This window comes from Pundamilia nyererei, unplaced genomic scaffold (assembly GCF_000239375.1).
Source record: "Pundamilia nyererei isolate P.nyererei 1_Seehausen unplaced genomic scaffold, PunNye1.0 scaffold00119, whole genome shotgun sequence".
Lineage (NCBI taxonomy): Eukaryota > Metazoa > Chordata > Actinopteri > Cichliformes > Cichlidae > Pundamilia > Pundamilia nyererei.
In genome coordinates, this window is record NW_005187520.1 from 1,679,131 (window position 1) to 1,694,635 (window position 15,505).

Consider the following 15,505-nt stretch of genomic DNA (forward strand, 5'->3'; position numbering starts at 1 on the left):
TTTAATTTAATCTAATCTAATAACTTTAATCTCAGCCAATCCGATTTACTCACGAACAAATAAAACACTGAAAAAGCGAAACAACATTTTTAAGTTATCAAAGTGACTCATATATCATGTTTAACCCGAGTAGTGAAAGACCGCGGGGGTTTGAAAACAATGTGTCGATCGGCTCAGATATTTGAAGTTTACACAGCTACATTCTCACCTGAAAACATGTTAAAAGTTGTTTGGTTTTTTTGCGACCCAGAAAGAGAAATAAGAGTAATATTAAAACTAAGTAGCTGCCGCCATTGTTGGAAACTGGAATTAGCTCGGCCGCGCTCCGTGAGAGACGTCTGTCTCACCCTAGCAGCACCTGTCCCTCTTCAGTTCGTCTCAACATACGCTCCTGATATTCTGTGATATGATTTACTCTGAGGTGTTTGACAAGGTTAGTGATGTTGCCACAACCATACATGCCAACCCTCCCGATCTTTCCGGGAGAATCCCGGAGCCACCATTCTCCCGAATTTCCACCCTTTAGTGCTGCAGGCAGGCAGGTGTTCAAATAGCGCACAACTTCAGTTTTTTTATTTCTATATGATGAACTCTGCATTATTAAGTGATAAGAACAAGTAATCCGATGTCGTGTAATCATTATGACGCTATAATTTGAGATACACTAAATAAAATATGTTTTTGCATAAAGTATCGGTATCGGATCAGTATCATCGATACCACCCTGAATATTACTTGGGATCGGATCGGAAAGGAAATCAGTGGTATCGCACATCACTAACTGCCATACCCGTTATGTGTCTGTGAGGGAGAGGAGGGAGAAAAAGGAGAGTCGAACAGTACGAGTTGTCACCGAGCAGAAACAGGAGATGAAAGCATGTAAATATAATAATAACCACTGCAGCCAAAGTAAGTTTAAGTAAGCTATTAAGACTCGACTGTACACCGTGTTCGTGTTTTCCTCTGAAACAATAAGTTCTGTTGGAGCAGCCTTTCAACACCTCTCTCTGTCTCTCACTAGCAAAGTTGACCCAGACAACAAAGTAAAGCTAGTTTTTGGCTACAAGCCCGACAGGAACCCAACGTATTAGCCAGAGGTCCCTTTACTACGGTTTGGGGCGCGGACCTGTTTTATATACGCACGGAATAGTTTTTTATATGAGATCGCTGCAAAAAGTGCAGCCTTACCTTAAGATATATTAAGATTTAAAATTCTAGTTGGTATTGGTATGGCGAGTATCCTTCAGTAATAGTAATAAATCACACAGCAACATTCATGTGGTTGTAAAAAGCTTGATAACATATTAAGTAATCCAAAGTATTCCGTTATGTTTGGGAGCATGTATTCTGTAATCTGTAATGGAATACATTTTAAAAGTGACCTTCCCAACACTGCAACTAGATTACATTTTATCACAAAAAACAGAATCTCTTCGACAGTGAATGCAACAATACTGGGACGGGAAATCAATAATACTTACTATTAAGTATTACTACTACTTTTACCATTATTTATATTCTGCTGAAAATAAACCTAATCACCTCTATCTGCCAGGGACTTACACTGTGCTCTAAACCAAATGCCTAATGGCAAGGCACCAGGCCTGGATGGATTCCCTGCTGAATTTCTGAAACATTTCTGGTCCGTGTTATCTCCACTATTCTTCATAACTGGCACAGAAATAAAAACAAAAAAACAGTCTAATCCCTCCCCATATGAAAACGGCAGCAATAAAATAGTTACTAAAAACAGAAAACGACGCTACTTTTCATCTAACTACCAGCCTTTGTCACTAATTAATACCGACATTAAAGTTATTCCTAAAGCACTTTCATCTAGATTAGAAACAGTTCTGCCCTCAATAAATCATAATGACCACACAGGATTCATCAAAGGCTCACATGTCAAAAAATGTTTTAGTACGACTTTGCTAAGCTACGGAGCTGCACCGCTTGATGGATTGTCGGAGCATTACGGCTACCGAGGAGCCTCGCGTAGTAATACGCACTGTGCTTCAACGTAATATTACCGTATTATGTGTGTATAAGCACCATAAATGGCACCTGAAGCGGATTTCAAACTCCAGGCTGTCAGTCACGCAGTAGAAGTTGGGAACAGAGCTGTACAACAGGCAGGGAAAAAAATCCATGCTCCTTTTGAAGGAAAGTTTAAAATGAAGAAACAAACGTCCGGAGGCAATTATTACAGTTAAACTAAACTTAAAATACCTTTAGTTATTCCGAACTTCTCGTAACTCGCACATACTTTCATATCCTTACAGCACATACAGATAATGTTGAGAACAAAATAAAAGCAAAGTATTTAAAATAGTAAAAGCGGAAGGAAAAGGAGCCCAAAAACTGAAACCGAAATACAAGAGGACCCGTCTGAACCGATAACAGCCGCCTGCACGTGACACACAAATAAACAGATCGTCTGTAAACACACAGCACATGAACTTCACTTAGTGGGGACATTTGTCAGCTTTTTTTTTCTCTGAATGACCAAATCAGAGGTCAAAGGTTAGTGGCTCACTCGTTTTCCTCTCCCTGCTCTCCTATTGACTGACAGACTCACTTTATGAAGGACCACGGGGTCGATGCCACTTCACAGACTGCAAACATCAGACCAGGTACTGTACTCTGACTCTGTCTTACTCTCATAACAGGGATGTTTTCCTCTTCTTCAGAGCTGAACTGTTAAATTTTACCTGTGGTTAGAGGTCGGTATGGTTAACAGAAAATCTGCAGGGGGCTGAATGGATTAAGGCTGTTTGTTAATAAGTTTTTAAAGTGTTCATTATCGTTCCTATTGTTGTTTTAGAGTTTAAACAGATGCGCTGATTGGTTGGTTTATTTGAGAATTCAGAAGGTAGAGAAGAGGAAGTGGAGACAATAAAAGCAAAAACAAGTCACAGGCTTTATTTTGCTAATTAGGTGCCAAACACATGTATTATTATTGTTCTTTTGCCTGTAACGTGATGATTTGTTATATCTCCCCGATGTTTCTGTGTGACACAGATAAGGAGCTGAATGTCTAAAGTGACTAAAACCTTTGCACAGTACTGAACTTTCACCAGCAGAGCCACCTCTGACTTTATGAGTCCAACAATAAACTGCAGTCATGGCAGTACTGGTCCTTTGAGTCACAGAGGGTGTATAAAAGATTTACAGCTGGCTAAAAAATAATGATAATATCAAAAATAACAAAGCTAGCTGGCTATTAATTTTTTTCTGCCTTTGCAAAAGAAGTGAGTCTGTGAAAGATTTTTTGCTGGGGGAACTAGATGCTCATCCTGATGTTGTTTCTGCTGAGTCCATTTATAGCTGCTGCACACACACACACACACACACACACACACACAGAGAGAGAGAGAGAGAGAAACTTGCCATCGTGCTGCTGCGCTGTTAATCTGCATTGCACCAGAAGCTGGCTGTGTGGTAAGCATTTCGATTACAAAGTGCTGCAGAGGAAGCAGAGGTGATGTATGAAACAGCTTTATGTAGGACAGGTGGCTTTCCACCAGCTTCTTCAGAAAGATGATTCAGAGGAACAGGGCGTGTGACTGGCTGTTTTACACAATTAGTGCTGAGTTAATTAATTGTGCAAGTTTTAACTTTTATTCCTGAAAAGAATTGTTTTTTGATGCTTTTTTACTTTATATACTATTTTTTATTACTTAATTGTCAATTAATTACATAAAATGTGAACTTTTTAATCTTTTAGGAAAGTCAGTAACAGAAACTCTCCATGTTGATATATTTGTCTTTATAAAATGAGAAAGATGATGTGGCAGCTCAAACAGATTGATTCCTGTTTTAATGCCTTAACTCAAACTGTGTTGCCTTCTCAGTACTGCTAAGAGGTTAATCTACTTTGTTTGTGTTTCAGTTTTTTTGGCCCTGTCTTTTAAAATCCAGAGAAAAAGGAAAAACAAGTACACAGGAAAGAACTATTAATAAAACCAGATCCTGGTCACTGAATGACTGAAAATTTTTAGGTCTCAACAGACTTGTAATGTTTTTACTTCTAGCAGACATGATAACAATCCCAGATCTGATCAGGAAGAAGAGGGATGGAGGACAGTTAAGTGATGACGAGATCAAAGCCTTCATCCAGGCCGTTAAAGAGAAAACCATTCAGGACTCTCAGACAGGTACAAACCATCTGACATGCATTCACATTTCCTCCTTTGCATCTTTAACGTCTCCCACTCTTTGTATTTAAGGGGCCATGCTGATGGCTATTTGGCTGAATGGGATGGTCTCCGCCGAGATTAAGGCCCTGACCCGAGAGATGATGTCATCGGGAGAAGTGATGGAATGGCCCGATGAGTGGAAAAATTTCATGGTGGACAAACACTCGACTGGCGGGGTGGGAGATAAAGTCAGTCTGGTGTTAGCGCCAGCGCTAGCTGCCTGCGGCTGTAAGGTATAGACTTTAACGATGAAATCTGATTGGTTAAAACGTTAAAGTGAACCCATTCTGTTCATGCCCAGCTGGACTGCGCTAGATTTACATGATTAATATTATTTTAGACTGGGACACAGTGCAGCCCCCTGGTTCTGTTTAAGCTCCTCCCCTTTTAAACAAACTTCTTGTGATTTGTTACCCCACATTAGTAGAAGGTGATTTACTTGGGTGGGTGTGTCTTCCTTTTCTCAAAATGTGAGATTACCATATTAGGAATATTAATTCAGTCCATGTTCACAGGTTCCTATGATCAGTGGGCGGGGCTTGGCTCATACAGGAGGAACTCTTGATAAACTGGAATCAATTCCAGGATTCAAGGTGGAGCAATCAAGAGAGCAGGTGAAGCAATCTGTTCTGGCTCACATATATTTACATATAGTTTTAAAAATTAATAGTTTTAACTTTTAATAAATGTCAGAAAAATGTTACTCTGGGGGGAAAACACACTGAAGCACTTTGCACCCCCCCCCCTGGTGGGCCATGAGGGTACTGCATGTGATTCACAAGAGCTCAATTACAGAATCAGAATCAGAATCAGAATGGGGTTTATTGCCAGATGTTGAGGTTTACAACATTAGGAAATTGCTGCGGTGCTTCAGTGCAAACAATAAGAATTAAAGTGCTATGTAGAAAGAAAGATATGTGCATGAGATATACACGAGATATATACATGAGAATAAGACTTATGAGTGCTACGTAGAAAGATATATACATGAGTGCAGGTGGTGATCGGTGCCAAACATGAAATGATGCAGTGACACAGTGTAGGGTCATGTGTTAGTGGCGGGGACAGTCATGTGGTTATTGTTCATGTGTCCAACAGCAGAGGGGAAGAAACTGTAATAAATATAATAAATATACAATAAATATACTTAAAAATCTTTTTTTTTATATCAAATATTTTGATTTTATGAGGTAAATAACCACTGGTCCACTGGAGTGGGCGGTTCAATTTGCCAACTACCAATGAGAGCCAAGGATACTGTTGGCTCACATAACAGAGTTGCCAGGCAACTAGACCCTGGAACAAGTGAATAACTTCCTGTGTCGCCTCTTTAGGCTCACGTGAGGATCATTGATTAAGTTATATTAAAAGTTTTAGGCTCTAAAGATTTTCAGATATTAAATTGGGCTCAAGGATGGCATAGACTGTATATAATAGATGGATATAGCCACAGTGACAAACACTAAATACTGCAACACTGCATGCTCATTGGCTCACCTCTTGTCAGTCACATGTCATTGGCGAATGAGGATGAGACTTTTTAAAGTGTCTTTTTTTTAATTATTCAAGAGTCGAATCTATTGACTGAGACCATTTACTCAAAAGGAATGAATTTCCTAATAGTCAAAATAAAGTGAGTAAGTCTCTTCTGTTTAACCACCAGAGGAGTCGCCCCCTGCTGGCTCTTAAAAAAAAACTAAACAGATGAAACTATTGACTGTTTGGGGAAACAAGGACACTGACATCTTTACTGAAATTTGTTAATTAATTCCAATGGTAGCTCTTGTGATAAGGGTACAAAAATAACAGAAAATTAAATATTTAAATTCATAAATAAATAAAACTACATACGGATAATAAAGAGTGATAAACACTCAAAGTCATTCTCTGATTCAGCTGTTCTTCTCCAGATCCTGGAGATCCTGGACTCAGTGGGCTGTTGCATTGTGGGTCAGACAGAGACTTTGGTTCCTGCAGATCGAGTCCTGTACGCTCTGCGGGACATCACCAGCACCGTGGACAGTTTACCTCTGGTTACTGGTAAAAACTGGGATTAGTGCTTCAAGAGCCAAAAACCCTTTTTTGTGTTGTTTTTTTTTTTTTTTAAGAAATTTAAGCTTTTCCACCCGTGTGTTGCGAGGGTCAGGGGACCCGACACACAGGCGGAAAGGATTTAGACTTTCTTTACTTGATATGTGAGCCCAATCAGCCTTCAGGGGAGGGTCATTTCTACCTGAACATAAGTTTGAGCGGTTATAGCAGCATGCCCATTTAAACTGATGAAAAGAACCAGATCTTTTGATACCCACATAAAACTGGTGTCCAGCACCTGGCTGGATTTTGCCGTGGATATCCGTGTTTTTTCTAGTCAGCTTACAGCCGTCTGTGCTGTTTCTGCAGGTTCGATCATCTCAAAGAAAGGAGCCGAGTCTCTGTTTGCTCTGGTGCTGGATGTCAAGTTTGGACGAGCTGCTATCTGCAAAGACTTGGAAAGTGCTACAGAACTAGCTCAGATGCTAGTGAGTACAACAACAATTCAAATATTTCACCATAAAAGAGGGAGAGAGGGATGTGAAACATCTGTGCAAGGAGCGATGCAGCAACACAACATTGAACCACAGGGGAGATAATATTGGGTTTATTACAGGTTATTTTAATCCAAACTCAGAGGTTTAATTTACAGCGCAGCGTCCAATGCCACAGCCCGTTAATGGCAAAGCTGACCTCAAATTTGGATTTCGCTGTTTATTTTTATTTCAGGTGGAAGCAGGAAACGGCCTGGGCATACATACAGCAGCTGTGCTCAGCGGCATGAACAGTACGATCGGTCGATGTGTGGGAAACAGCGTGGAGGTGATCGAATCTCTGGAGACGCTGAAGGGAAACGGACCCGATGACCTGATGGAGCTGGTCACGACTCAGGGTGATGACGTCGCTCAGCAGCTCTCGTCTGTCAGGGTTTGATCACCAAAGTAACAACGTGTCTTATCCGAGGCATTAAAAAGGTCCTGAACCCCAAAGGAACACCACTTTATTAGGAACACCTGTGGCCATTTTATTAGAGACACATACCCTGTGGTCAATTTATTAGGACCACCTGTGGCTCTCTAAATGCAGGAAGCATCTGAACCATTTCAAAGTGGCAACTGTTTTTATTAGCACACCCATGGCCACTTTATTAAGTACAGCTGCGGTCTAATAACGTTGCAGCATCTCTTTTGTGCCACCTGCCTGTTTACCTCTTCTAGCAGCAAGCCAGATAATTTGCAGTGTCGAGTTAATATTAAAGATTATGGATAAATAAAATGTATCTTATCTTCATTCTTCTCCTAGCTCTATATAGTTTTAAATATTGCACTCCATACAGATGCCCTCTGATTAAGAAAAAGAAAATTATTGTTTTACACGGTATGCAGCCCCTCAGTTTACCTCCCGTCTCTTTAAGGTCCTCCTCCCTAAAAGCCTACTTTGTTCTGACTGATCAGTTTCTGGCAGTCTACCGAGGAGCAGCACCCAATGCTTGTGAGCTGTACTGCTTGTATTTTTTGGACTTTGTACCCACAGGAACTACTACCACATAATTCTTTATCTTTTTTTAAAACTCTGAACTTGTTTAATATTGCAGATCCGCATTAACTTGCTAATGGGGATTTGCCGCGTTAATGAGGTTATGGTGTTAACCTTGTATTAACGAGATTAATGCTGACAGAACTAATCTAAACCTGTAACTTTCTTTATACATCCATCCATCTTCATCCGCTTTATCCGAAGCCGGGTCGCAGGGGCAGCAGCCTAAGCAAAGAGGCCCAGACCTCCCTCTCCCCAGCCACCTCCTCCAGCTTATCTGGGGGAACTCCAAGGCGTTCCCAGGCCAGCCGAGAGATATAATCACTCCAGCGTGTCCTGGGTCTGCCCCGGGGCCTCCTCCCGGTGGGGCATGCCTGGAACACCTCACCCAGGAGGCGCCCAGGGGGCATCCTTGTCAGATGCCCGAACCACCTCAACTGGCTCCTTTCCTTTATACATGAAAATTAAAATTAGAAAACGCAGAACAGCCTCTCCTTTGTGAATATCAGAGACATGACAAGAATCTCATTGTTACCTTTGTTATAGAGTCCTAGTGAATAGAACTGGTTATCTCCCTTAGATGAGATAACCAGTTCTATAATGATGATAATAATTTTTTTGCTATAGCTAATAAGAAAAATAGACCACTTGGGTTTAAAATTAAAAAACAAACAAACACTTAATTCTGACAGCTGTAAAAACATCATGGGAATCTAAACCCACTGCAGACAACACCTTTACAGACAACAACTTGCTTTAATTTTAGTCTATTTTTAAGTTTATTTAATTTTACACTGGTGTAAAAATTTCCCTTTAGGTACATTTAAAAAAGAAAGCATGATAAATATTTAAAATGTGTTTTGTCTGTGTTTGTAGGCGGCTTGTTGCTCGTAATGACTGGTCTAATGTCTGACCTATCAGAAGGCAGAAAGCAGATTTCCGAAGCTGTGGTTGGTGGAGCAGCGCTGTCAAAGTTCCAGGCCATGATGGAGGCTCAGGGCGTGAACAGCGACACAGCTCAGCTGTTGTGCTCCACCAACGCAGATTACTACAGCGTCCTGAGAAAAGCGAAGCATCAGCTGGAACTGAAGGCTCCTGCAGACGGTAAAGCCAATAAAATGCCTCCATTCACTGTTGATGCATTCAAAGACACACTCAGGAAATATGAACTACCTGCACTTACAAAGAAAATTTATCATGTTTAGGAATCTAAAGAAACTAACAAACACAGCTATCTTTGATGACACGGGAACTTTTATGCTGAAGCGCAGGTTGTTACACAGTTTGTGATTATAGTTACATTTGGGGTTTGTTTTAAGAGAATTTGTTACCAACAGAAATTAGACAAGAACTGCACTGAAAATCAGTGGCAGGAGGTCTGATGTAGAGATGAATCCAAATTTGAACATTTTGGTTTAAATAGTCAATATGAACAAAAAGAGGTACAACAGTGAGGGTCTGCAGCCATCAGTAAAACACGGTGGAGGCTCAGTCATGGTTTGGGGCATTTCAGCCAGTGGCGCTGTGGATGTTGTCAATACTGATGGAAATATGAACACAGAAAAGTACAGTCAGAGTTTGATCCAAAATGTAATCCCAACACATGCACTTGCACATGTGTACTTACATATGTGAGCCCTCGTATTTGATAACATGTATTTTTACTGTGTCTTCCCGCAGGTATCGTTTTGGAGATTGACGGTTTGGTTTTAGCTCAGGTGCTTCACAGATTGGGTGCGGGGCGATCAAAGGCTGGAGAGCCTGTCAATCACAGCGTGGGGGCGGTGCTACTGGTGTCTATAGGTCAGAGGGTCACAAAAGGTAAGAGGCTGTTGCTACTGCTGCTGATGGTGTGAGGGACATCCTCCTGATGGAGTCGTGTGTTTTCAGGCGACCCGTGGCTGCGGCTCCATTATGAGGATCTGGCGCTGACCCCAGACCAGAGGAATCACCTCGAGAGCGCCCTGACTGTGGGAGCAGACAAAAAAATACAAACACAACAGAAACACACTTTGGTGGAAAAGATACTACCTGAGAAATACCAGTGATTCTTGAGATAAGGGACAAAACATGTCCGCCAGATAAAACCCAATTTGAGGGTTAAAAATATGCATACAAGTGTTAACCCAACTGACTGAAAGAAAAGCCAAGGCAATGTTTATACAACAAAATTATGATTTTGCATTTTTTATACATATACATTTATTTTAAATGGTACAATACATTACCAGTACCTTAAAAATCCAATGTCCAGAAGCAGGTGTGATAATATTACAATACAGAAAAAAATTAAAAGTAATTCAAAATGTAAACATCATGGCTCTCGTCACTAAATATTTAAGTCAATATCTTATATAATATCAAAATATATGCAATTGAAAATGTATTTTTACATATTTTTTAAGTGATTAAAATCGTGTCCAGAGTTTTTGTCAACACCATCAGATTTTTTTTAAAAGTGCAAAAAAATCAGGAATTATTGTGGTTAGCTTACACTCTGAGGACCCCTTTACCACTTCCTGTTTGATACACATGCCATGAGGTCACTGCTGTGATAAGGTTTTTTTGTTTTTTTATTTCATTTATCGCATACCTTTCTGAGAAAACCCTGTGTCACAACCATAGTGTGTCAACACCAAAGTCGATGAAATGCAAGATTTAAGTATCTTTTTTATAAAAAGCTTAATTTAGGTAGATTGTAGAGGCCATAAGCAAATGATGCAAAACAAGATGGCTTCTGTCAGAAAAACATTTGTTATGAGAGAAAGTAGGGTGTCAACACCATCAGGATTTTTGCCTGACAGTGTGGACCCATTTCCAGTGGTGTTGACAAATGCCACAAAAGTGTCCCATTCACTAATTATATTAAGTTCTTTTAATTAATATTTCAGTCATATTACTTTCTGTGTATTTTACTGATATTTCTGCTTTACAGATGTGTTGAATATTATCGAATTTGCCTTATCTCGAATCTCATTGTTTATGTATACTATGTCTATGAAGCGCCTTGAGGCGACTCTTGTTGTGATTTGGCGCTATATAAATAAAATTGAATTGAATTGAAATTGAACTTTATTATTCCTGTAGGAAAATGCTTAGTTCTCTGCATTCAACCCATTCACTCAGTGATGCAGTGGGCAGCTACCAATCGAGGATAGCCGCTGTTTGTTGGATTTGAACGCCCAACCTTCCATCATGTGGCATCTACTGAGCTAGCTGTGCCCCAAGAGCTGATCTTTAAGTGATGATGGATGAATCCTGCTTCTGGGCCCAAACTACTCTATTTATTAAGGCTGTTGTGCTTTTAACATGTTTTATTGCTTTTTATCTTGTTCTATTTAATCTGAACAAGCCCCTAAAAACAGTCAGTGATCACTGTCAGCCTAACCATCAGAAACCCTTGCATTACCTTTTATCGAGTGGAAAAAATTTAGCGTCCATCCTCCAGCTTCACTGTGTTTATGTTATGCTCACATAGCTGTGTCACCAGCGATCACGTAGCACATCATTATATACCAGCTAGTCCAACTTCAGTAACCCTTCAGTAACCCTGCAAAAGTCACTGTTGTTTAGTTTTCTGGCTTCATTTATGTTGGAATGTAGGTGGAAACCAGCGAGCTAACTTCTAACTCTGTTAAATTTCATATATTCTGTTTTCATGGATGCCTGGATGTTACACCTGGAAGAGCAGCCACACTGATCATTTTATTAAAGATGAAGGAAAGAAAGAATTTAGACAGTTTGTAACTCTCAGTGATGCCGCAGAGTTCCTTTGACTTTGGGATCTGCAGCGGAGTTTGGACCTGGAAACAGCAAATGACATCAGACTTAAAGACTGGATAGCATCTCTATTGCTTAATACATAATTGTGTTGTGAATATTCATCCTTAATCTGTATAAATGCATAAGGTTCAGAAAAATTATAGTAATTACAAAATGGTACATTTCAGGCTAGAATTGCAAAGGGGAACCTGTCAGAGGAACAAAAGAGGAGGAACAGGGATGATCAAATAAGGAGAAAAAAAATTAACAGCCAGCCTGAGTTGAAGAAAGAGTTTCTCATAAAGGAAAGGGAAAGATCTAGAAAGAGAGTGAAAGAGGGAAAAATAAAGAACACCAGTGATCTGAAAGGAAGAGAAAAAAGGGAGAAGGGAAGGTTTTGGAAACAAGCAAACACACAACCAGAGTACTTTAGGTATCAAAGAGTAGTAGGCAGCTACTTGCTGGTGAACTATTAAGATGTAGAACTTGACATGTGCAAAAACAGAATTGTTATGATGTGTCTGATATTACATAAGTTGTTAAACTTTAATGGTCATTTTGAAAGAAATAATATTTTGTTTTCTATTAGTGTGTCACCGCCGTCAGCACCTTGTCAACTCCATAATATGGATTTTTTGTTTATTTTTGTCTTTTGAAGAACCGTATATTATCCTCCCTCATGATCTTCCAATAAAAATACATAATTTTCTCAATGTGTCATTTGCATGCTGCTAAATAGGATTGTTTCTTTTCTGAAAATATGTATGACTGTAACGGTTTTAAACATAGTATAATTCGTTTGAAAACATATGTGCTTAAACAATAGAACAATATGCTGCTAATAGTCAAAATAGCTGAAACAACTTAAAATATATATTTTTGCATTTGTTTGTGTCTGATGGTGTTGACAAAAACCTTGCACTCCTCCAGCAAAAATATAAATTATTAAAAAATATTACACCTGGGAGATTGTACCAAAACATGATGAGACAGCCAAAACTTTGTGTAACAATTATATGTAAATACTCATCCATCCATCCATTCACTTCCGCTTATCCTTTTCAGGGTCGCGGGGGGCGCTGGAGCCTATCCCAGCTGTCATAGGGGGAGAGGCGGGGTACACCCTGGACAGGTCGCCAGTCTGTCGCAAGGCTAACAGGGACAAACAACCGTTCGCACTCACATTCATTTGCACATTCACACCTAGTGACAATTTTGGTTATCCAATTAACCTATCCCCACAAGTAAATATGTTTTTGTTTTGTTTTTTCAAAACATATATTTTAGAAAATTAAAACCTGTTTTGTCCCTAATCTCAGGAATCACTGATACACATATTAATACTTTTAAGTTGTAGAGTTTAATCTGCCTGTAGGAACAATGTGAATACTGCTCCCATGACCTCACCGTCCGGCCGTCTCTGATGCTGCCGCTTCCTGCTGAGCTGATTAAAAGATCGGCTCCGTGCTCACGACTGCTCATCCTTAAACTTGTTACCTCAGTTTATCTGGTCTTCAGGTGATTTTATCCAGCTGCTTTTAACCATTAAGCTTTCCTCACCATGGCCCTCATGTAAAACCAGTATTTATCGATCTGTCACTTCATGGATATCAGTGTTACTCACACCTTTAGTGTTCGCGCCATCTTTTCACCATCTATTTCCTCCTCGCTCTCAGATGTGCAACTGATGTAAGGATTCATTTAGAATTGTCATTTTATTGCTGGCTCTGCAGATCTTTCGTTTAAATAAAAATCGCTTCTTGAAGAACTGAATCTTGGTTGTGGCATATTCTATCTCAGAAGCTATTCGATTTTTCTCCTTCTCGAATTTAAGAATCAAATTTCTTTCTCATAAAGTTTTCACTTTTTCCTCTGATCAATATCCTCTGACTAAAAATTATAATTTGTCAAACATTTTTGTTGAGTAAACAAACAAAACAAAAACGCTTTTCTTTTTCAGAACACAACAAATTAAACTTTATTAACAGTCTCACATTGACAAAAAGACTTAGGAGCATAAAAAAGTTCCTCTAACATTTTCATCATCTCACTTCTTTATTTATAAAAAGTACAAACAGAAAACAAGAGCCAGGAGTCAGAGACAGGAAGCAGGCGAGCAAGTTATCAGGATGCTCCGGCTGGTCCCGGATAATTAGCACACCCGCTCCTAAAAAAGACTTCCATAAACTTTATTCACACAACAGTCACGCTGTCATCAGGGGTCAAAGGTCAGTGGACGACAGAGTTGAGGGGCTCAGCTCTGATGTTTCCTAAATCCAGAGTGGAGTCCGTCTCCTCATCGATCTCCCCGATCACCGCACTGTAACCAAAACAAGAAAAAAAATGTAACCACGAAAACAAACGAGAGGATTACAAACAAAAACAAACAGGAAGAACAAATAAAAACAGAAAGGAAAACAATAAACAATGATAAACAAACTACATAACAGAACTGTTAACAACAATATTTTTTGTTCATTAAAGTAAAACAACATGTAACAAATCTACATCCATCATGTATGTATGGATCCCCACACATCATTTTCCTTATAGTTTAAGAATAAGAGTCTTTCTCTTGGTTTTCCTTCATAAAAATAATTTTAAACAAACAAAAACAAAACTCTGATAGGGGTATCCGGATCAAATGTGCAACCACAGCATTCATCCTTAAAGCATCACAGAAAAAAACTTTTAAATTTTTTTTCTTAACTCTTAATTATTAATTATCCTGTTTTGCAATAATAAATTATATCTTTATAAAATAATAAAATTGGTAAATCATGTTAATCTGATTCTGTAGATTAAAATTTACATTAAGGCCTCACTAATCTTTTGTCTTCAGTATTGATTCATCATCAACAAAGGTCAAACGTGACTTACACGTTGTCACCTCGGACAATGTAGAGTCCCAGCACCACCTGCTCGACCCCCTGACTGGAGCTGAACACTCTCTCGTGACTCTCATCCAGGATCAGGTTGATGGTCTGATCAAAGCCCTTCAGAGTGCCCTGAAAAACAAACAAACTGACATGAACACAACTTACAATAACAAAAAGTTAACATCCAAAATAATTCTGACTTCACTGAATCCCAAATATTGTGAGTGGTGGAGTTCTGATGAGGATGTGTTCAGACTCACCACAATCATCCTGCCGTCCGAGGTGACAATGGCCACGGTACCTGGATCAGCACGAGTTAAAGAAACAGCACCTTTATGGACCAAAACCTCTCTAATATTATTCAGAACCTACAAATAGAAACAATTATCACACCAAAATTGAAAGCTATCCCGCCCACCCATTCTGGCCACAAGAGGCGCTTGTAACCTTAGCTTCTGTCTGTTAATGAACTCCAGCTTTAAAACTGTAGGTTGTATGGTTCCAAAATTTAAAAGAAAAAAAAAAGAAAAAAAAAAGCTTAAGGTTTTACAATTTTTCAAAGTGGTCCAGATGTGATGAGTCCTGATGAATCAAGCTGTGAAATCATTTACAGAACTTCTCTGATCAGCGGGTCCAAATAATATAAACACAGCAATAAAATCACGAGATTTTCCTTCTTGTGAATGTGAAATCTACATTTAAGAAGTCTGAACATGTTTTAACTCAGCTCTGAGCAACCCGTTTCTCACAGACATCTCTGAACTGCCGCTAATTAACAAAACAAGTAAGTATGCAGCTAAGCTAACTAGCATTTTTCCATTCATTCAGAGGGTTTGCACATTAGTAGCTAACGGCGGAAGGATACGGTTAATGTAGCTCTCCAGCGCAGTGGACATCCTAAGTCCCGGGCTCGGTGTCTATTTATCCAGCGGGGTGGTCGACAAATACTTATAGCGGTAGTCCGGTGACAAAATAAAACCGTGCGCACTCGAACAGCAGCAGTAGCAAACGGCTAACAACACACTGGAGCGCAGACTAGAGCAATCAAACACTGAGCATGCACGAGAGCAGAGCGCCGAGCGGAAGCGTCACATCCGG

At 39.6% G+C, this 15,505-nt stretch overlaps 2 protein-coding genes across 4 annotated transcripts; one reads left to right on the forward strand and one right to left on the reverse strand.

Moving 5' to 3' along the window:
- Positions 1 to 2,579: 2,579 nt before the first annotated feature.
- Positions 2,580 to 10,743, forward strand: tymp (thymidine phosphorylase). 3 transcript variants are annotated; one of them, XM_005742299.1, is made up of 10 exons: positions 2,580 to 2,633; positions 4,038 to 4,157; positions 4,230 to 4,432; positions 4,715 to 4,813; positions 6,110 to 6,239; positions 6,600 to 6,718; positions 6,960 to 7,122; positions 8,643 to 8,870; positions 9,447 to 9,587; positions 9,657 to 10,743. In XM_005742299.1, exons 1-10 carry the CDS (start codon positions 2,582 to 2,584, stop codon positions 9,812 to 9,814), a joined length of 1,413 nt encoding a protein of 470 aa, XP_005742356.1. In that variant the 5' UTR covers positions 2,580 to 2,581; the 3' UTR covers positions 9,815 to 10,743. The 3 variants fall into 3 exon arrangements, with proteins under 3 accessions (XP_005742356.1, XP_005742357.1, XP_005742355.1); XM_005742300.1 differs by having other exon boundaries at positions 2,608 to 2,633; positions 4,035 to 4,157; XM_005742298.1 differs by lacking the exon at positions 2,580 to 2,633 and adding an exon at positions 3,234 to 3,441 and having other exon boundaries at positions 4,035 to 4,157.
- A 2,737-nt stretch (positions 10,744 to 13,480) lies between these two features.
- On the reverse strand, positions 13,481 to 15,505 carry lsm8 (LSM8 homolog, U6 small nuclear RNA associated). Its single transcript, XM_005742302.1, has 4 exons — positions 15,273 to 15,505; positions 14,668 to 14,708; positions 14,409 to 14,536; positions 13,481 to 13,848 (listed from the first exon to the last, which is right to left on the reverse strand). The coding sequence occupies exons 1-4, from the start codon at positions 15,301 to 15,303 to the stop codon at positions 13,758 to 13,760; spliced, it is 291 nt and encodes a 96-aa protein (XP_005742359.1). The 5' UTR covers positions 15,304 to 15,505; the 3' UTR covers positions 13,481 to 13,757.